Below are 23004 nucleotides of genomic sequence, written 5' to 3'. Positions count from 1 at the left end.
GGAAGTCTGGGTATTAGGCAGCTCTTTGGAGGACGGGTGCCATGCAAATGCTAGGAGACTTTGGATGAAGATTTGGATTATTAGGTACAATTAAATGTTTTATTTTTTTGTTCTTAGAGTCAATAGCAAATATATTTCAGGAATCACATAAATCTCCCTTCTTTAGGTTGATATATAGTATACCTGATCTACTTTCCACTCCACTTAAGCTACATGGAATAACCGGTGCAAGGTTGGGACTCCTGTCTGCCTGCACACAGTGCAATAAATCAAGAAAAGTCCTGCACACAGCTCCAATTCCTCTTATGTTTATTAATCAAAAAGCAAAAAGCTCCATGAAAGCAGCACGCTAATGAGGTTCAGCCGGAACAGCCTTTATCATAGCTCCTGCTGTGTGCAGGGCTTTTCTTGAATTATTCCCCTTCTTCAGGACTTTGAAGTAGATGTGTGGTAGCTAATGTACTGGCATTGGTGAAAGACAGATTAACATCAGCTTGAGATGGTGTTTAACATTGCTAATAAGCGGACAGCAAGGACTGCTGTTGATAATCTTCTCCTTTATAGATTATAGCAACCTTTTGGCTGTCTGCTTATCCAATCTCAAGCTGATGTTAAGTCATTCAGTGAAGCAGTAAAAGTAGACTGCATGCATCTGCTTCAGCGCCCTGAAGAAGTTGGGTTTAGGTGACTCCTGGAATGTGTAGGCTATCACTGCTAAATATAAAACTTTTGTTTTATTCCTGATTGGTCGGTGTAATCCTTGATCAGAAAGCCATTTCAGAAATCCGCAGTGTCCTGAATTGATGATAGGAGCCTCCAGAACTATAGCAAATTACGCTGTTTGGGGCAGAAGTTGCATTTATGTATAGACAACCTTCAAAATGTTTTCATTATTTTACAAGTATTTTAAGAATTTTTCTGCTTGCTCATTTATAAAAGTAATCTTGGATTTACAGTTATAGTAAAGACCTTATATAAATATATATGTACTGCTTGTGAAAAGAGTTTTCTCATGTAAATCAATCCAATAGATCGGAACGTGTCAAACAAAGGAAGATAAGGAAGCTTTTGCCATCATCTCTGTTCCACTGTCTGAGGTTCGGGACTTGGATTTTGCCAATGATGCCAACAAAGTTTTAGCCTCCACAGTCAAGAAGTTGGAGTATGGAACCATCACTCAAAATGAGCGAAGGTATGGCCATTTTGCTCTTACTTGGGCAAACCCGTGGATATTTTTTCCTTAAATCTGTCAGTCTGTTATATTATACTGCATGGATAGGCAATCTCAGCACTCCAGCTGTTTTGTAACGTCAAGTCCAATTCAGCATTGCAAGAGGTTTGAAGTTTTCCCACAGCTGGAGTGCCAGGTTTGCCTACCCATGTAGTACTGAATGTTGGCACTGTTTGCTGGCTGCTAATTATTTTTAGTTCTGCAGTCATTTGTGAATATGATTGTGCCTCTTTTTGTAATCAAATCACTTTTTAATCAAATCATTAAATAAGCAGTGGATTGATGATTCCACACTCCAGCTTTTGTTGGAAACAAGATATTATAATGAGAAATGATTCAGGTAACCCCAAGTGTCACAATATTTAAATAAAACTGACATTTGTCCTTGATATGATCAGTATTAAAGAGGAACTTTGATCAGAAAGTTAAGTCCTGGTAGATCACTTCCGGCTGGCCCCTTTTATGTAAAACATTAAAAATGTATGCCTATACTGTTTAAAATCCAGTAGCACACTGTCTCACCCTTCTCTGCACATGCTCAGTTTTATTGGGGAAAGATGAACTTGGATAGGAGCATGTTATACCTCGAACTGTAGCATTTGAACAACTGAGAACTGCTAAATCTCTGGCTGTCTGGACTGAATGCAAGCTATGTTACACAACTTTAGGCTGCAATGTACTTTCTCTCAATTGAAAGTAATAGTAGTAATAGTACAGCTCCTGGCTGTCTTTCACAAAAAGTTCTCAGTCCCAGCACATAGAGCTTCCTTATTCCAGAACTCCTGGCTCTTTACTCCCTGCTGACCAAGTCTGTCTCACCACAGTGATCTCTTCCTAATGGCTGGGCCCTAGAATGTGCTGCTAGATTGCCAGTATTTATGGACTTTCTCTCCTCCTTCTGGGCACCCCTCCCCAGGGATTGGCTGGAGACCCATGAATATCCAAGCTGTTGTTTTACTCTTCCGCCCACTATACTTCTAGAACCCTTCAGAAGATAGAACTTTTTTTTTTCTTCATTTTTAAATTTGGTCCTGTAATGGGATCAGGTGAGTTGGGGCCTACAACCTTCTTCGGATATAGGAAGCTTTTGAACTTTTCCTCAGTGGCCTCAGGCACAGTTCTCAGAGAGGAGCTTTTCTTCTTTGATTGACAATTCAGGCAGTGAGTCTCTATCTCTCAGCTACTGACTCCCTTTTAGCTATCTTGGATGGACCCTGAAGGATAATCAAGTTCTTATACCACCATTCTGAATGGATCTTTTGGATGGATCAGATACAACAGCTTCAAGGTTTATGGTCTTACAGATCATTTTTCTCTTTTCCCTGTCAGGAAATATTTCACTAGTTTTGTGAGTTTTTTTTTCTTTTTATCTTCCTGCTTCAGGAATTGGTTCTTTATGCAAGGCTATCATCTTGTCTTCTGTTCTCACATTTTTTTTGCTACCAGGTGGAGTTTGTGGCTTCTTCTGGTGTCAGATACAGTTCCCAGTTTTTTTCTTATGTTCACATTGGGCTATTGATAATTGTTTGCTGTGTCGCCCAACCCTCAGTTTAACTGCTTTTGGATGTCCCAAAGGTGAAGACTTCCTCTGTCTCTCAATGAAGGAGAAAGAAATCATAATTTTTGTACCGGAAAATCCATTTCCTGGAGTCCATTGAGAGACATAGGTCCAACCTTCAGTTTTTATGGCTATGCTGTCAGTACTACTTTGCTACAAAATGTAGGCATACTGATAGTAGGAATGTTTATTCTGGGCTGGCCTATGGTTTTTTTTTTGTGTGTTTGCCAGTGTCTGATCATCCTGTAGGCGGCAGTGTAACCCGAAGGTGAAGACTTCCTGTGTCCCTCCATTGACTTTAAGAAGAAGATTTTACAGTCGGGACAGCAATTCTTTTTTGTCCCATTAAACAGCACAAACACCCATTTTTGAATGTGAATCAAAATAAAGTGAATTCATTCTGTCTCGGTTTACAAAATTCACAAAGCGAGTATATATTAAATAGGTGGTTTGTTAAATGTTTTCAGAAGTTGGTCTGCCATGTGTTGTCCTCTGTATGATTATTGTTTTCTCTCTGTTCAGGTTTGTAACCAAACTTTTGGAAGATCTGATATTTTTTGTTGCTGGAGTCCCAAACAATGGACAGGAAGTGCTGGATGTAGTCGTCACCAAACCCAACCGAGAAAGGCAAAAGTTAATGAGGGAGCAGAATATTTTAGCTCAGGTGGGCAATCAGAAATTAAAAGAAAGCCATGCATTCACATGAAATGCAGAAAAGTGCATGTGTGGAACCTTTTGGTTGATATAACTGGCAACTCCAAATGAATAGATAAAAGAAACAAAAAAGTAAAATGAATGCATTCTTGGCTAAAATAGGGTTACATGTATATCCAGCCAATCAGATTGTGGCATGTTTATATGTCATCTTGATTTTCCTGCATGGCTGCCAAAGTGCCACTTCCCCTGGCACCTTTCTGCCCTTTTTGTGCCCTGGAAACCTTAAACATTCATCCCTGTGTATCTAACATCTGCTTATATGTTCCAGGTGTGTTATTTTGACTGTTGCCTTTATTTATAGCCCCGAAATTCAACTTTAATTAGACTAAAGAACAACTATTTGGAAGTTTAAAGTGTAACTCCATGTATGCTCAGCAAAAATAATCTCCCCTAGTCTGTTACTTTCCGAAGATGTTCTCAGACTTCATTGCACAAACCATCAGCCATTGTACCAGAACATGTGGATTACGCTGATCTCTTATTTCATTTTAGTTCTAAGTGGGGGTGATGTGTCTGCCTACTATAGTCACTTGAGCAGCAGTGAGCCAATCACATGAACAGTTAATGACATTTATGCTATTTACTCCTACAATGCACAGGACTTTCCTATGCAAGGAAACATTTTCTGATAGTTTTGGAAACCAAAGATGGTTATAGATTGAATTAGGCCTTAATTATTAATCCTAAATTATGAAAAGGCTTCTACAGAAATTTCCTATAATTTGTTAACAGTTGAGTTACCCTTGAAATAAGAGTTCCCATCAGAAAACCAAGAGAAAGAAAGCATGAAAAAAGAGATGTATCCTAACAGCAGACCTAAATGCTTGGATGGTGTGCAGCATCAAGAGGTGTCCACTGTGGATATCTGATTTGTACATGAAAAGCAAGTTCTATGTATAATGCAAAGAAGATATTCAGAGATCTTTTATTAGCAACTTTAACGTTTGTTTTGGCTATCTATAATACATTTTGGGCTTAGGGACACCTTCTTCAATTCACTATGCTAATAAGACTCAGACTGAGTCTCTGGTTTCCTGAAAAGCTTCCTATGACTCCTAAAGAGTAGTCATTTTGTTAATTCCTTTCATTCTTTCTCTGGGCAGTTCATGAGTTAGGAAGTGTGAAACACAGTTACAGTTGAATATTTTGGAAGAAAAAACTGTTGCCTTTGTTTTATCCAAGGAATGACAACACTTGCTTTGTTTTCTAATGTGTTTCCTCAGATTTTTGGCATCTTGAAGGCACCATTCAAAGACAAAGCTGGTGAAGGCTCCATGCTGCGTCTTGAAGATCTGGGAGATCAGAGATATGCCCCTTACAAGTACATCCTGCGACTTTGCTACCGTGTCCTGAGGCACTCTCAGCAAGACTACCGGAAGAACCAGGTTAGCGTTCCTGCTAGAGAAGCTTTCAGGCCATATTAGTTGTATGCAGGCATATTTAATTGTGTTGATCCTATGCCTTAAAATGATACTAAAGTTTAATTTGTAAAAATAAAATAACAAACATGTCATACTTACCTGCTCTTACAGTAGCTTTGCACACAGCTGTCCTGATCTTCTTTTGGGGTCCCCTGCCAGTGCTCCTGGCTCCTTCCTCTCGAGCAGTGCCCCCGGAGAAAGCTGCCCTGAGGGCACTGCTGTGTACTCGCTCCAGAGCCATAGCGCTATGCGTCTGTAAGACGCAGAGCCTTGGCTCCGCCCTGCTGTTGCCTCATTGGCTGTGATTGACAGCAGCAGGAGCCAATGGGCTTCTGCTGCTGTCTCAGCCAATGAGGAGGGGGAGTCCCCATACAGCCAAGGAGAACACAGTGATTACTGCTTGCGGCTATAAGAGCATGTAAAATCCAACAGGCTGGTTGTACCTAAGCTGATTGAGCGGTCAACTTGGGTACATTCAGTCCATCTATACATGTTCGAATCTCAGCCAGTCCCTGCTTGTCCCCGGCCAAGATTCAAATCGTCTGTGGCTTACGGTAAGAAATTCCCGTAGACTAAATGAACATTAAATTATGAATATACAGGGGAGACATCCACATGGTAATTTTTGACCGGAGTTTCGCTTTTAGGAAACTTGCACTGAGGAGGTGTAAAAGCTTCTGTTGCTGATCCCTTTTGAAATACTGATTCTATGGCTCTTATGGTGATCCAGCACTTTCCAAGCCACTTAAGCTTAGTACACACAATCAGAAAATTGTACGAAAAATAAAGCTTTCGAAGTGATCATATGGTAATCTGATCATTAGTACACAGCTTTTGTTTGAAATTATTGGATTATTAAGAGACAAGCATGAACATTTTTCTCGTACGATACCATATTGAATGATTTTTTATTCATAAGTACAGTTTTCGGCCGAAAATGCAATACAAATATATTACATCACTTCCAATTTTTTATTCTGTCAAACAAAATTTTTTGTAACTTTCGTAACCTCATCATTTTCAACTAGCAAAAAAAAAAAAAGAAAGAAACGGACGATCATTTGTCCGATATTCTCATCATGTGTACATGGCTCTTTACAGTACCTGAAACAAGTATGCAGATTAGAAGCTATGACTTTACTCTGACTTTCTTGTTATGCATGCTTTCTTCATGGTAAATACTTAATTATGTTAATTATTTTAATCCTGAACACCAACACAATCACTTTCACTTATATATATTTCACAATAGTCACAAAGAATCCACTTTGTGTGGACCAAATACCTGTGCATGTAACCCATGTTACTTTGTAAAAGTAGCAGTAACATCATCCCTCTGCTTTATATATCCTGTGCTTAGAGAAAAGCTATGGGAGGGGCCCAGAAGGCTCCACCTACTACAGGTTGTCTGCAGAAAGCTACAGAAGGGGGTAGAGGAAAGACCAATTACCTTGCACAAGGTGAGAGAGCAATAGTGACCGGTCTTTAATACAGAAGGGTGGGTTTTGATGCCAACACGCTGAACACATGCGTCACTGGGCAGACGATGTTCCAGTGCTGAGAACTCATTCACTGGGTGCTCCCGGCACAAAGACCAAACTGGTAAAGACAGCTTTTGTTTCCCACCAGCAATAGCCAAAGGGAACGGCTCCCAATCATGTAACCACTGTGACAACCAATCACAGTAGTCACATGATCGCTGATCCTTCCTACTCCCCCTTCACCCCAGGCATTTAGAACCTTTTAAAGAGATGCTGGGGTGGGCAGGAAGAGGTTAAACATTTCTAACTTTTTTTATAAGAGAGTTTTTTTATTGCTTGGTCATGTGATTCTTCAAACTTTGTGTCCCCTTTCTATGCAAGCAGCTTTTCACATGTTAGAATTTATATCAGTACCCCGAGGGCTTGCAGTGTGTTAGTTTAGGGTGGGATAAAGTCACAAGGACTGCAAATAGAGCATTTAGTAATGAAGGCGGCAACAGCATGGACATCCGTCCAGATCCTTCCATCCATAATCACAGACACTAACACAATTTACATTCTTCTCTTCCCAGGAATATATTGCCAAGCATTTCTGCATCATGCAGTCACAGATTGGATACGACATCCTGGCAGAAGACACCATCACTGCTCTCTTACACAACAACCGCAAACTGCTGGAGAAACACATCACTGCCAAGGAGATTGAGACCTTCGTGAATTTATTGAGACGGAACCGAGAGCCGAGGTCAGTGCAAGAGCGTCTCAATATCAATGAGTATAAAAGTTCACAAAATAATGCATTCATCATGTTTCTGTGAAACACTAACCACTGTATAAAGCGTTTAAAATATATTTATATTTAATTAAATATTCTTATCAGTCAGTGTATTATTAGATTTCAAATCAATTTTAATCAGTTTTCCACATTTACACAAAAAACTATAGAGACCAATTAGCAACCTAAAAAGTGTAGGTAAAATTACAGAAAAATTCAGTATTTTAACAGAAACAGAAAAAAAATCCAGTATTTTAAATTGCTTACTTGCAATGCTTTTTCTTTTTATGAATTATTTATTTTTACCCACTTATAATGTGCCTTTGAACTTGCTCGAAAATTTGACTTTATCGGGAAGAGTGAATTCCCTAGCATACCCTCTCCTTCCGTGCACGTCATAGCCCTCATCTCTTCTGGGGGGTCTTATTAATCTCTGTATTGGCCCAGCTCCTCCATCCCTCCTTTCACCTCTTTACATGACCTTTTTGTAGCTTTCAAGGTTAGTGGGAATACTATAGAGTAGTGATTTCCAGTGGCCCGGGGCTGGAGCAGCCCTTTGCTTGCCTTTATCCGGCCCTTGGGGCACTTTTCCTTCCACTGACACAAGACACTCTTCTGCCAACTGACATCAACAATAGGGCACCATTTCTCCCACTGACACCAACAATGGGGCAGTATTCCTCACAATGATACCAACAATGGGGCACTGTTCCTCCCCCTAATACAAAATGTGGCAATGTTTACTCCCACTGGTGACAGGTAAATTACCACTGCTGTTGACCACAGTCCGGCCCCCCTAAAGTCTGAAGAACAATAAACTGGCCCTTTGGTTAGAAAGTGTGAAGACCCCTGCTATAGATTGTCACTTGAGTGACAGCTGTGAGTCTGCTGGGGTAAACAACATGCATAAAATATGTTCAATGCACATTTAATCCTATGAGAAGATTTTCGTTGAAATGAAATGGTGTGATGAAAGGGTATCTTTAAAGTGGTTGTAAAGGCTCAAAGAATGCATGAAGGTAAAAATCTTTCCGTGTGCAGCTCCCCCCTCTACCCCCAGCTCCCCCTAATACCTTAGCCCGATCACGATCCAACAATGTGAACGAGAGCCTCAGCTCTCCTGGGACTTTCCCTCTTCATTGGCTGAAGCAGCAATGGGAGCCATTGAAAGGAGGCAGGGACGAGCTATGGCTCTGTGTATGAATGGACACACAGGGCATTTGGCAGGAGAAAGGGGCCAGGAGCATCGGCGGGAGACTGAGAAGAAGAGGATCGGGGATGCTCTATGCAAAACCACTGCACAGAGCAGGTAAATATGTCAATTTTTTTTTTTTAAATATTGCCTTTAATAGCACTTTAAATTGCTACATCCAGTGAGATATAATACGCAACAGAAAAGTCCAACTGCAGCCAAAGCTTTTTATTATTTAGTTTTGGATAGTCAGAAGAGTTACAATATCTGTTCTAATTTGGGAGATTTACCCTCATTCTTTAGTCTAGAGACAACTAACCAAGTCTGCAACCATTTAAAACTTTGTTTAAAAGAAAACGTTTTGGCTGGCATACCACTGTAAGGTCTCATGCACAGGACATCTGTTTAACCCCTCTGAACACCAGAACTCCTGGCAGGAAAAAAAGCTCCTTAAAAAGCCGGGTATTGCACAAGCGTTTAAGTGCGTCTAGTGTTTGAGCATTAATGCTTTCTATTGTCCAGAGTATTAATTTAGGCACGTTCCACGTTTTTTCTGCTCAAAAAACTTCTCTCCTGAACCCTCCTTTGGTGTTTTCATTTTTTTTTTCAGCCTGTAGAAGCTCTTTTGCTAATACAACTGTAAATGTCTATGTGTGCATGGACATGGAAAGCCTGAAATAGAGATGCTTTTACAGTCTGAAAAAAATACATTCAATGCCTGTAACAGCTGCTTTTTTTAAAGCCCTGTGTGCATAAGCCCTAAGGCTGAATTCACGCTATGTGCAGTGGCCAGTGTTTTACTGCATTGTAAACTTTGGTCACTGCAAGGACAGAGAAAACAATTGATTTCTTTGTGTCCCATTCACACTGCAAAGCTCTGTGTCCCATTATGAGGGGTTCTCACCATTCCTGTGCTGAGTTCCTGAGTCTGTACAACTGCTGTGTCCAGTATCACGGGTTACCATCACCCCTGAGCTGAGTTCCCAGGTCTGCACACCTGCTTTGCCCATTATGAGGGATTCCCATCATCATCATAATGGGCAAACCCATTTTAGCTGTGTTTTATAGACAGCCCATCTTCCATAGATATAAATGGAAACCTATATGAATGGGCCCTTTTCTTCTATTATATGCAAAGGTGTGATTTGCTTGAGGATGTATGACCTAATAAAGATTTCATGTTCTTGTTCTTTAGATTCCTTGATTATTTGTCAGATCTGTGTGTATCAAACACAACTGCCATACCTGTAACTCAGGAACTGATCTGTAAATTCATGTTAAGCCCAGGAAACGCTGATATCCTTATTCAGACCAAGTAAGTACCTGACTGCTGTAATTCAGACTCTCACATAGAGAGCTCACTCCCAGGACCTTATTTTCAGGGTTTGAGTGCCTTTTATATATTTTTTTTTTTTTTGAATGTGTAACCAGATTTTTGGTTTTAACAATGTGGGGTGTGGGGGCGTGCAGAAATGCAGCCTTTTCTATCTTTTTCATATCCTGTAGCAAATCATAATACATTCACACCACTATGTAACCTATACTGAGTTAGATTGTGATAGCATTCACAATGCTAGATGTAACTGTTTTCAAGCAAGCAAGAGCACTAGGCCAACCTATAACAAACCAAATTGGGGGCTAGACAATCCTCTAGCTTTTCAAAATATTCATGTACCATTCAAATAATATCTTATACCAAGCAATATTTCTGGTCTTTAACCACTTGCCTACCAGGCACTTATACCCCCTTCCTTACCAGGCCAATTTTCAGCTTTCAGCGCTGCCGCACTTTGATTGACAATTGCGCGGTCATGCAACATTGTACCCATATGAAATTTTGATCATTTTTTTCTCACAAATAGAGCTTTCTTTTGGTGGTATTTAATCGCCACTGGGCGCTTTACTTTTTGCGCTATAAATTAAAAAAAGTGCAAAAAATTTGAAAAAAAAAAAAAGTTTATTTGTTTCTTTTATAAAATTTTTCAAACAGGTATTTTTTCTCCTTCACTGATTTGCGTTGATGAGGCGGCACTGATGGGCACTGATAGGCGGCACTGATGGGCACTGATAGGCAGCACTAAAGGGCACTGATAGGCAGTACTAATGAGGTGGCACGGATAGGCGGCACTGATACACAGCACTAATTAGGGGTCACGGATAGGCGGCACTGATATGCAGCACTGATAGGCAGCACTGATAGGTGACACTGATGATGGGTACTGATAGACGGCACTGACTGGCATCACTTCTGGGCACTGACTGGCGGCACTGACTGGCACAACCCCTGGGCACTGACTGGTGGCACTGACTGGCAGCACTGCTGGGCTGCACTGGTGGGTGGGCACAGGTGGGTGGCACTGGTGGGCACAGGTGGGTGGCACTGGTGGGCACAGGTGGGTGGGCACAGGTGGGTGGCACTGCTGGGCACATGTAGGTGGCACTTCTGGGCACAGGTAGGTGGCACTGCAGAGTGGCACAGGTGGGTGCACTGCTGGGCACAGGTGGGTGCACTGCTGGGCACAGGTGGGGGCACTGCTGGGAACGGGTGGGCGGGGCTAGTGGGCGCACTGCTGGGCGGAACTTGCGGGTGTCACTGCTGGGCACCGATCATCAGGGCACTGATCATCAGTGCCCTGATGATCGGTGCCGATCCCCGCTCTGACAACTGCCGGTTCTCGGCAGTACTTTCCTCACGATCTGACAGCGTGAGGAAAGTGCAGCCGAGAACCGGCACTTGCATTTCCCTGTGATCAGCGTGTCATTGGACACCGCTGATCACGTGGTAAAAGGCCGGTGGGATCGGCCTTTCACCACATCACGTGATCAGCTGTGTCCGTAGGACACAGCGATCACGGAGATCGCCGGGTGCGCGCCCCCTGGGGCGCGCAGGAGAGCGCGTTCTGGGAGGACGTCATATGACGTCCACTCAGAACTGGCCGGCTGCGGTGAAGCCGTCATTCCGCTATGCGCGGTCGGCAAGAGGTTACAGTGTTACTAAACCCATGACCCTGCATTCACTATATCTGGTCTCCCACAGTACACACAACATGGAAATGCAATTATTTTAGTACTATAAATATAAATTGCTATCTACCTTTACTCATCAGCAGTTGGAGCAGTCTTGTGACTTCTATCAGTGTCCAGCAGAGCACTGATTAAAGCTTGTAGGAGGAGTTTTCATTCTCTCCTGATTGTCCTATGAGACCGCAGGACCCCTAAACCTTTGTCTGGACAGCACTGATTGGCCCAGTGCTGATCACATGCACTCTTCCAAGAATAAAAACTGAGCATCTGTAAGTTGCCCCCAAGGCTCTGTTCTATCAGCAAATGGGTTGGGGTCTGTGGAAGAAGGGGAGGATCAGAGACAAACATACTTTTTACTCAATGCAGGGGATTAACCCCTTAGGTTCCACAGTGAGTATAACAAGCATGCTTTACTGAATATACAGATTGATTTTACTGTTGTGGGTTTAGTAACTTTTTAAGTGATGTTTTAACTTTGGAATATTTATGCAGAGGACAGAACCGAATGCTTCAGGGCCACAAAAAACAAAATGAGATCTCTTTCCATCTCTCTGCAATTTTATTTGCTTTAGTAAATCTGACAGTATCAAAATGGATGCACTTAACATAATTGTCTAATAGCAGGCACCTCAAGATTCCTTAGCAAACTTTTTTTTTTTTTCCATCTAAAATCTTTCCAAGTGCATGCCCTAAAAGTGCTGACACACCCCAAATGTAAATACCAAAGTTCTGACTTTTCCTCTAAATGCCATAATACAATTAGTGGACCAACCTGCAATATAATTTGATCACTCGCTGCAACACTTTATTGGTTTGCTGTACAAAGAACTGCTAGATTGTACTGCATCCCTTAGTTTGACGTTGACAGGCATGACTTATTGTGTTTCCAGACTGGTCTCCATGCAGATGGACAATCCCCTGGAGTGCTCCGTGCTCGCGGATGACATTGATGAAGAAGAAGTCTGGTTATATTGGATTGACAGCAATAAAGAGCCACATGGTAAAGCCATCCGGCACCTGGCACAGGAAGCTAAAGAGGGAACTAAAGCTGACCTGGAAGTGTTAAACTACTACAGGTGAATACCATGATACACCTTTAAATGGGATGTGTAGTCTTTCCGTTTTCTGTAGATACACTTGTATATGCTTGAATTGAATACCTTTTCTGTGGTATTAGCATTGTAAAACCTTGTTTCAGTGTATGATTTTAAGTCATACTGTTTATGTACATGGGGGCAGCCATATTTGCTCATTACTTACTCAGGCTCTGCTTCCTGCTTTGCAGCTGTTGTGCTTTACTGCTCCTTGTCTGTGAAGGTTGCTGTTCCTCCAGTTCATGGTATACCTAGTAGTAGTTAGTAGTTGTTCTGTAATGTTGAGGACATTTCTAATGATTTCCTAGGTTTAGTAGGTGTTAGGAACACCAGTAATTATAGCAACACGGGTCACTCAGCTTAATATTATCACCCTTAAAAGTGCCAAGGCAGATGTTGGTTGTCCATGAACAGGATGGGAGATGTGACAGTCTTTGAAATCATCCAATACTAATTACATATTCTTATCTCATGATGGCCCAATGCTTGAGTTAGGTAGGCCATAGATCATGCGATTTTCTTTCCTGCAACCATGGGTTACAGGAAAGACAATCGCTCAATTCCCCCATCATCCAGTCAGTGTTGAAGGGGGAATCCCTCCCGCGGAGCACAGTGAATACTGCTAGTGGCTATAGCCGCTGGCAATAATTGCATGCTAAGAATCTGACATCAATCAACTTGGGTACAATCAGCCTGCCCATAGGTGGATTGAATCTCTGCCGGTCCCTGCTGAACCGGCTGAGATTTGATCCATCTGTGTCTGGCTTTAGGTGTTAATCACTTGAGGTAGAAAGATGGAGATTTGAATTGTTGTCAAATGGCCAGGGTAGAGAAGGCATTGTATGTGCAGAAAGATGGCGTGGAAGACCCCCACCCCATTTAGGGATGATATTGTTATTCCTTTTCTTGTGATTTTGTGAAATCCAGATACAGATGGAGTAACACAAATTGCAAGACAATCCTCTACTTATCCTAATATGAAATATGAAACAATTGTCCAAAAGTTTACTCTTTTCTGGAGCAATAACCTTTCTCAGATAATCTAAAAAGAAAAAAATTAAAAGACATTTTCTTTACAATTTTAAGTTTTTGTTTGTTTGTTTGTTTTTGGCAAAGGTATCAGTTAAATCTGTTTGCACGAATGTGCCTGGACCGCCAGTATCTTGCCATCAACCAGATCTCCACCCAGCTTTCTGTAGATCTGATTCTTCGCTGTATGTCTGACGAAAGCCTCCCTTATGACCTACGTGCCTCCTTCTGCCGTCTTATGCTGCACATCCACGTGGACCGTGATCCTCAAGAAACAGTGGTTCCTGTGAAGTACGCCAGACTGTGGACAGAAATTCCCACACGAATCAGCATCCATGAGTGAGTGTACTAATTCAGTCTCCCTAGATCAGAATTAAGCTAGTCATAGATGGATCAAAATTCCACCGGCCCTGCAGGGACCAACTAAAAATTTCATCCATCTATGGCCATTCCTGTTCGAGAGGAGTTGATCTAATGATCGACTCCTTCTGAATGGGACTGTTGAACTGTAGCAATAGATAGTAAAGCTGTAAAATATTTACTATGAAGAAGGTGAGACTTTGGGCATCCTCCAGTGACTCCAATGACTTGGTATTGATCACGTGGTTTCTGTTAAAAGGGAGCTTCAGTGTTGCAGCAGTATAGGAGATGATTAGTTTTAGGGCTTAGGTCAGGGGTCTGCAACCTTTAAGACATAAAGAGCCACTTGGACCCGTTTCCGAGAGGGAAAAAAAGACTGGGAGCCGCAAAACCATTGCAACATTTAAAACAAATCCGACACTGCATATATTGCAAAAAGCGCTCTGGTCATGAAGGGGGTTTAAGGGCCCAGTAAGCAAAGGGTTAATCAGGGCCACAGTGTATCGTCATAATCACAATCATAGCCTTAGGTCAGTGGTGGGCAACCTTTTTTTCCAACTGAGCCAAATCTCGCCAAAACCACGATTGAAATTTATTTTGAGAGCCACATTTTTAACACTGAAAATACATCCCCCATATAGTAATTCATCCCCCATAGTAATTCATCCCCCATAGTAATTCATCCCCCATATAGTAATTCATCCCCTATAGTAATTCATCCCCCATAGTAATTCATCCCCCATATAGTAATTCATTCCCCATATAGTAATTCATCCCCCATAGTAATTCATCCCCCATATAGTAATTCATCCCCCATAGTAATTCATCCCCCATATAGTAATTCATCCCCCATATAGTAATTAATCCCCCATATAGTAATTCATCCCCCCTATAGTAATTCATCCCCCCTATAGTAATTCATCCCCCATATAGTAATTCATCCCCCATATTAAGTCCCCAAGTCCCCCCTGTGTCAATTCACTTACCTTTGCTCTGCGCGTTCCTCTCGCCGTGTTCCCGCGCCGTTCCGGTGTAGCATGAAAATCTGTCTCCTATGAGGATCTGTCCCCCTCGACGTATCTGCGCATGTGCCAGTTTCAGGCATTAGCAGCCGATCGGCGATCTCCGGCACATGTGCAGATACGTCGAGGGGGACAGATCCTCATAGGAGACAGATTTTCATGCTACACCGGTCTTCAGGGCGGACTGTGAGAGGAGCCTAGCGGGAGCCTAGCTCCGCGGGCCGGATTAAAAGGTCCGCCGGGCTGTAGTTTGCCCATTGCTGCCCTATTGCCTGTCACCTGGTGGGCAGTGTGCTCCAGAGCCGCAGCCAAGGTGAAAAAGAGCCGCATGCGGCTCTGGAGCCGCGGGTTGCCGACACCCGGCTTAGGTGATGGGTTAGATTTGTGTTAGGTCTTAAAAAATGGAAGGAAAGGCTATACCTAACTATGCCTAAACCTTCCCCCCATCTAACTCCTATTCTATGCCTCTACTTACCTATTCTGAGGGCGCTCCAGTACTGTCATATGTCTCCCCAGTGGCCAGCTTCAGGGGAAAGGAGAGATCATAGACAACAACAGCAATACCTGTGTCCTTATGTCACCCATAGGCTTACTATGGGGCTTCTGTTTTCAGCTGCCCCTCCTCTTCCCTGACCTTCCTCCTGATGCGAGGAGATCATGTGACTGGGGCGCCCTCAGAATAAGTAACTATGAGGGTCTTCCTTTCCCAGGATAATGAGAATAAGATTTATAAGAAGGTGGGAGCAGGTTTAAGCATAGTAAAGAATAGCCTTTCCTTCCACTTTAAGTGTTGGGAGGAGGCTTAAAGTGTTACTAAATCCAGAACAGTAAAATCAGTCTCTATATGCAGTAAAGCATGTTTGTTATACTCACTGTGGAACCTAAGGGGTTAAGCATCTGCATTGTGTAAAAAGGTTGTTTGATCCTATCTTCTCTGATCCTCCCCTTTTTCCATAGTTCCCAATCCATCTGATAGTACAGAGCCCTAGGAGGCACTCTGCACATGCTCAGTTTGGTGTGTATAGCTAGAGAGGTTTTTTTTTTTGAGAAGGGTACATGTGATTGGCACGGGGCCAATCAGCACTGTCCAGGCAGAGGGTCAGGGGTCATTCTGCCTCGTTACAGTAAGAGGAGAATGAAAACTCCTCCTATAGGCTTTAACCAGTGTTGGCCGGACACTGGCAGAAATCACAAGACTGCTATATACTGCTGATTAGAAAAGGTATTTAGTAGTTTATATTTACTAAAATAATTGCATTTCCATGTTCTGTGTACTGTGGGAGACCAGATACAGGGAATGCGGGGCCCTGGGTGCTCAAGTTAGGGGTTAGGTTAGTGTTAGGATTGGGGGTGTGTATTATGGGATAGGTTTAGGGTCAAGTATGTAATGTTAGGAAAGGCAAGAGGTTAACTGTTTAGGGCTCATTATAGGTAAAGTGTTAAAGTGATATTAAAGGCAGCATTTTTAAAAAAATAACAAACATGTTATACTTACCTGCTCTTTGCAGTGGTTTTGCACAGAACAGAACTGATCCTCCTCTTTTTGGGTCCCTGCCGGTGTTCATTGCCCCTCCCTCCTGCTAAGTTCCCTCAGAGCAGGCAGCTTGCTATGGAGGCACTCAAGCAGGCTTGCTCTCGAGCTACTGCTCCGCTTGTCCATTCACACACAGAGCCGCGGCTCGGCCCTACCCTCTGCTCTCTCCTCTTTGGCTCACTGGCTCTGATTGACAGCAGAGGGAGCCAATGGCTCACGCTGCTGTCTCAGCCAATGTGGAAAGAGAATCCCTGTGGAGCCGAGGCTCTTGTGCACATTGTTGGATCGCAGTGGGGTTCAGGCAAGTATTAGGGAGGCTGGGTGGGCTGCTGCACACAGAAGGTTTTTTACCTTCATGCATAGAATGCATGAAGGTAAAAAACCTTGAGCCTTTCGAACCAATTTAAGTTCTCATGGTAAGGAAGGGTTAAGGGAGCTTAGGGGTGTAATTTATTGTAGGGGTTATGTTTAATTAGTTTAGTAGACCTGAAGATTTTTATCTCAATATCCAGTGCTTTACCTCTGGCACAAAGAACAAATGTACTGCTAAAGATAGACAGGTAAAGATCTACTGTCTAAAGGTAGACTGTTCTGTGTAATAGGTCCCTAAAGGCTTAGTCCTCCTTTTGTACCATGTTACATGTTACATCCGTATTTGAGTGTAAGGCAGCCCATAGATGATTCTTTTTGAACGAAAAAAAAAAAAAGACTTGATTGAGCCACACACTCAAAGTGTAACATGGTGCAAATAGGACCCCTCCACTCCCATACAGCCCCTCCTTCTTTCCAGTGACAGTTTGCTGGACTTCTTCTCCCTCGCAGCCACTGTCACTTTTGAAATTTTTGTGGCTCTGCACACACATCTGCATTATTCATTCACAGAGATCTGTGAATGAATAAACTACATGTGCTGTCTACAACTGCAACAGAAGGGATTGTAGTTCTCAATGTAACATAGGTGCAGTAATCACCAAACTGTCTAGTGACACTTCCTCCATCTCACTAACTGTAGGTCTGTACCTGAGTGCAAACATAGAGCTGGACCAAAAGAGTCTACAGGAGCCTGGCAATGCACTAGCCAACCTATTATTTTCAAAAGGAGAGGTCAGCTTTAGCAACCTGTGTATTTCCCTTAATAAACATGTAAATGGTGATCGTTGCTTATAACCTTAAATACTTGTGTTCCTGCAACGCGCAAAAAATTTGCATCCCTTTTGCAGGCATGCGGTGGTGCCATTAATACGTAATGGCGCAGCACAATTTAAAAAAAGGTTCTTGCACTCCTTTTGTGCAATTTGTCTTACATGTAGGGCATCCTATTGAAATGAATGGGCTGCCCTACATGTGACATGCAAAAACATGTTTAACCCAGTAAATATGTAACAATGGCAAACTGTGTTGCTTTGCATTGCTCATACCGTTACATAGTAGCTGAGGTTATAATAAAAATATCAGTATCCATATAATGGAGTTTCACCTCTTGCCATCATATAGATAATTATTGGAAAGTCTGTAGTTTTATGTAGATCAAGCTGTAACAATGTTTTCCATCTCCTATCATATTCAGTTATGACTCATTCACTGACTCTTCCCGGGATGACATGAAGAGGAAATTTGCTCTGACCATGGAGTTTGTGGAAGAATATCTCAAAGAGGTTGTGAATCAGCCTTTCCCCTTTGGTGACAAGGAGAAAAATAAATTAACCTTTGAGGTACTGGGATTATGTCTGTGTCTCAACAGAAACCTGTCAGTAGCAAACATGTTATGCACCATTTTTCTATTGAAATGTTCCTTGCACCTCTGGGGCTCCTCTAATGTTTATGTATTATGCAAATGCATACCTGAAACCCATGTCAGAGGTCCAACACAATCCCCACATCCTTTTTGTACATAATTTGCTGTTTTAGTCCTCTATAAATGCTGATTAGGGATGGGTTCAGGTGTGTTCAGATACTGTACTAGTCCATAACCATCTGAGCTATCACTGCAAACTGCCATTCATAAGTGGCCAAGGCATTCCCCACCCCTGGCCATGCGTATACATGCCCTTTGTATATGTGTGTCTGTGGATGGGGAATGCCTTGGCTGCTTATTATTGGCAGTTTCCAGTTACAGCTTCCTGACGGCATAGCTAATGCATGTTCAGACATCTGTCCGAATACACCTGAACTTATCCCAGGTCTTGACCATTACCCGTTTATGAGCTTGTTGGGCTTATCATTCCAAAATGATGCCCATGGATATAAAATTTGCTACTGCAACCTCCTTCTATTGGAATTTTGGAAAATGTCTATGAGAATTTGTGTCCTTTCAGCAAAAAGAGCGTTTGGGAGGTCAGGATGACAAGAACTGGCTCACAATCAGTTTTTGTCTTTAGGAAGCTGGCTTTGTAAATTTGGGCACAGTCAGGTTCAACAGATAAGGACCTTCCCCAAACTGTTACCATATGGTTGGAAGCACACTGTTGTCTAAACTCCTCACTGGAAACACCTGAACTCAGTCATTTGAATGGGTTTCCAATTACTTTTGGCCATATAGTGCAGGCTGAAACGAACCTTTATTGAAATTAGGTTTGCACCAATTTTGCAGCTATACACCTGATCTGAATGCCGCTAGTGATAATCGGGTCACTAGTGGCATCTGTGACCATCTCCTAACAAAAACGTTTCCTTTCATGAGCATTGACTGAATGTGACCAAAAATGGTTTTGCCTAGTGTTTTTTCCATTAACCTTCACATTCTCCTCCAGGTTGTCCATCTGGCCCGAAATCTCATCTATTTTGGATTCTATAGTTTTAGCGAGCTGCTACGACTAACTCGGACTCTTCTTGCTATTCTTGACATTGTCCAGAGCCCCATGTCTTCCTACCTAGAGCGGCTGAGCAAGTTCCAGGATGGAGGTGAGATTTGAACCAGCTTTTTGATGTTTTCCTGTCCCAACAGCAAATGTAAAGGCACAAGGATGATCAGTGTCTGTAAAAAACATATAGGGCAACTCCACCCACAAACTGATATTTGAGCTTTGCACAGTCCAGTCATTGGTGCATTACACAGGCTGCAAACCAAGAAGCAAGGTAAGCTCAGAAAAATGACTTGAATCTGAGATCAGTTCAAAATACATATACATTCATTTCTAGTCAGTGTGAGATATGTTTGAGATGCAAGTGGCTGTTTTTTTACTAAATCTGAATAATTTATATAAATCAACCTACGTTTCACTAAAAAAAGCCATAGTTTCAGGACCATATAAGGCAGATATGACTGGACCGACAAATCAAAAATCTCTGTGCATCCCCAAAGAAAAGTAAATCTTTCACCCTTGAAACTACAAATATCATAAATCTTTTCTGCAATCTTTCCCCAAAACTCAAATTCTACTCCAAATCTCCAAGATAAATCCAAAGAAATGTCCACAATGCAAAGTCCACAAAATGTCCACACTATTCAATCTTCCAAATGTGATAAGTATCTACTTCGCCACTTCAATCCAAGATACCTCAAAAAAATTTAAACTAAATATAGTGCATTATCTTTCAAATAATATAATAATCTGTGATGTCATGCAAAAACACTCGTGACATACAAAAAAAATAAAAAGGAGATAATATATTTGTAAAATAAAACAAAAATTATAAATATAAATAACTCCAATTATACAATATTATAAACAATGTGTGTGAGGTGAACCCACCTATATGCCCCACACGTGAAGTTTAATAAATTTACACAACTCAACTTGTGATATAGTGAGTTAATCACTCCAACAGGTGAAATCACAGCAAATCCAAAATATACAACTAGTGATAAGGTGCACTAGTCCAAATTGGTGCCACCACTCTGCTAGGATAACATGATATTACCCTCTTGCAGCTTGCACAGGCGTTTCACACAATCCCAAATGCCAGATGGCTTTCCTCTTAAGGGAGTACGCAGTGGAATCCTCCCCACTCCTCACAGGGCAGAGAAGAGAAGACTCAGTGGAGTAAATGAATGAAAATTCAAAATTTAATATCTGCTTACATATAAAAGGGTAAAACCGTCCATCCTATTCAAGAACCACATCTAAGATGGCCGCGCTGCTCCTTCCGGTTTTGCTGACGCGTTTCGTCACTTCCGACTTCTTCCCTTGAGCATAACTGATACTACAGGTTTCCTGTGTAGCCTATATTCCTATATCATAGGGGGTCAAGTGTTCATTCTGTTTAATGATCAATAGTTACTCCAAACTATAAACCACTTCTGATTTTAGTAGCATGATTAAATCCCCTCGTAGTTGTCATAAGAACAAGTGCCCTCATTGGAAGATTTCACCTATATTCCTGTTCTGGTGGCAATTTACAATTTTGAATTTGGTGATCAGGGCAAATAGAGAGGGTTAACCTCCCTCAGACACCAATATAAACCTGACAAGGGTTCCAACCCATTACCACTCTATCCAAATCTAAAAAACAATATAATTTACAGCCTTAGATGTGGTGACTGCATTTGTTTTGTTTTTTGACTCTTTTTTTACCTAGTGATCATGATAGTAACACACATTCAGTTCTAGGGTGACAACACTCACTGTACTGTATCTATGAGAGAGCAGTATTGTCACCCCAAGACAGGAAGGGTGTTAGTACTAGAGAGCATTCTTCTCTATAACGGGGGGAAGGGGGGGGGGTGTAATCTGTACTCCTCAGAGATAGCTGAGAATAATAATAACAGTCAGTATGGGCAGAAGACACAGGCAATTATCATCTCAAAGCTTCTGGCAGGGTCAACAGGTATTTTTTGCATTTATCAAACAGATATAACAAAACAATTTCAACTGTAAACTTAACAGAGGAGCAAATAAGTGAAGTTCGTTGTTAGAGTTTACATACCCTTCAGAAATTATTAAGCCGTAATGAAGGATGGCATACTGAACCCCCGAAACATATTTCATAGAGCTCTGCATCTAATAAACATCATCCCTATTTAAATATTTGGTGTTACCATATCCCCTTTTCTTTTAAAGCATTAAAAACCTAATAGAGGTTCTAAAAAAACCCAACAAATACAGTAATGCGTTTATTAAATGAACTTTTTCGGACAGAAAAGTAGAGGCCCCATTGGTGACCTTTTCTGAATAGACTGGTTGTCAGGCTGTTTTGCTAGTTCTGTTGGTCCATTACTTTATGGGTCCCTGACTCATCCAAATAACCATAAAACAAAAAAAGATGATAAACCACTTTATCAGAGCTGCCATTATTGCACATACACAGATGTGCCCATGATCTCTGCCCGAGCTTAAGGTCCTGGCAGAGCCCATGGGTACATCTGCACACAAGCAGGGTGTTTTCCATGCATGTGCAGACAGGGAAGGTTTCAAACTAGCCTGTTAGCAGTCTTTGCGCGTATGTGGGAAGCCATGCACGTTTACAGATGGATGGGAAACCTAACGCTTGCATAGATGTGCTGCAGGGCTCTTTCGGGACCTGTGGCACATCTGCGCACATGCAGGGGACTTGGAGAACATCTTGCCTCGGTCAGAAATGTGGACGTGCTACTTTTCAGCACAAATATACTTCATTGTAGATCGAACTTTGGCTGATTCGGCAGGAAGTGAACAAAATTCTATTTCTCTATGACTAGCTTTAGGGTTTACATCCACTTTAAAGTGAACCTGACCTCAGAAAAAATAACTTCTGAGTGTCAAATCTGATTTGTTAATAGAACACCAGTTAATACTTTTCTGAAAGTTGCTAATTGGATAGGGCTAAGGTACCCTGATAGCGATTGACCGCTTAAGCAGCAAGAATTGTTTTGTGGGAGGACAGTGCTGGAAGTGCATTTGAGCCCCATATGCAGAAGAAGCGGCTTTTACACCAGGCCTGATTGTAAAGCTTCTGAAAGGAAGTTGACATTGATAAGGTCCCTCCGTACCACAACTCTGTTAGTTTGATTTAGCTGAGCTCAGCATTGCCCAAACATTGATCTGAAAAGTTCTATAATAATCTTTAGAAATCTTCTCTGATGCCATCTGATTATTGTCTCAAAAAACTTTTACCTATTACTTATCAAAACTTGTAACCTGGATGCCTTCACCGCCCCCGGCCTCTGTGCTAATCTGAGAACAATTATAGAACATTTAAATACCTTCTATGCAATACTATAGGATCTTAATGATCTCTTTCTCTCTCTCTGTGGCTTATCAGCACTTTTTGAACTTCAGGCTGAAAGAATCTGATAAATTTAATTTTCACCGCCATGTCCTTAAAATTCATCTTTCATTGTCTTACATGAAGGTGCGCGGACAGCACATTGTCCACCGCCTCTTCAGATATCCATATTAGCGCTATTGAGTCATCTCAGTGGCCCATAAATCTTGCCCGGTGTTTTTCAGCTGTAATTTTTGCCGTTTTTCATTTTTTTCCTCCCTTCCTCCTTATCTGCGAGTCTGAAATGGTATGTATTCCCCTTTGTGTGTCGCTGGCTCTTATCATATCTTTTCAACCTGAGAGGTAGAATGTGTCACTCATACAGCTGGCAGGTTAATGAGCTGATATCATCGGCAGTGGCTCCAGGGCATCCATTGTCTTGC

General features: G+C 41.9%; 1 protein-coding gene across 4 annotated transcripts in view; it reads left to right on the top strand.

The window, feature by feature from the left end:
• The window catches only part of ITPR2 (inositol 1,4,5-trisphosphate receptor type 2), a 464180-nt gene that overhangs the window by 200885 nt on the left and 240291 nt on the right, over window positions 1-23004 (top strand). For all 4 annotated transcript variants that reach the window (XM_089671685.1, XM_089671684.1, XM_089671687.1 and 1 more), the window contains 9 exons: window positions 1032-1192; window positions 3312-3453; window positions 4730-4891; window positions 6981-7153; window positions 9571-9690; window positions 12290-12475; window positions 13610-13861; window positions 18006-18150; window positions 19189-19339. In XM_089671685.1, coding sequence (XP_089527811.1) covers window positions 1032-1192; window positions 3312-3453; window positions 4730-4891; window positions 6981-7153; window positions 9571-9690; window positions 12290-12475; window positions 13610-13861; window positions 18006-18150; window positions 19189-19339 — 1492 coding nt within the window. The remainder of the gene's footprint in view (window positions 1-1031; window positions 1193-3311; window positions 3454-4729; window positions 4892-6980; window positions 7154-9570; window positions 9691-12289; window positions 12476-13609; window positions 13862-18005; window positions 18151-19188; window positions 19340-23004) is intronic.

Source organism: Staurois parvus, unplaced genomic scaffold (genome assembly GCF_062004578.1).
Source record: "Staurois parvus isolate SC_StPar_1 unplaced genomic scaffold, SC_StPar_1.0 ptg000114l, whole genome shotgun sequence".
NCBI lineage: Eukaryota > Metazoa > Chordata > Amphibia > Anura > Ranidae > Staurois > Staurois parvus.
Note: the sequence above shows the minus strand (reverse complement) of the source record. Positions and strands in the feature narration are given on the sequence as shown.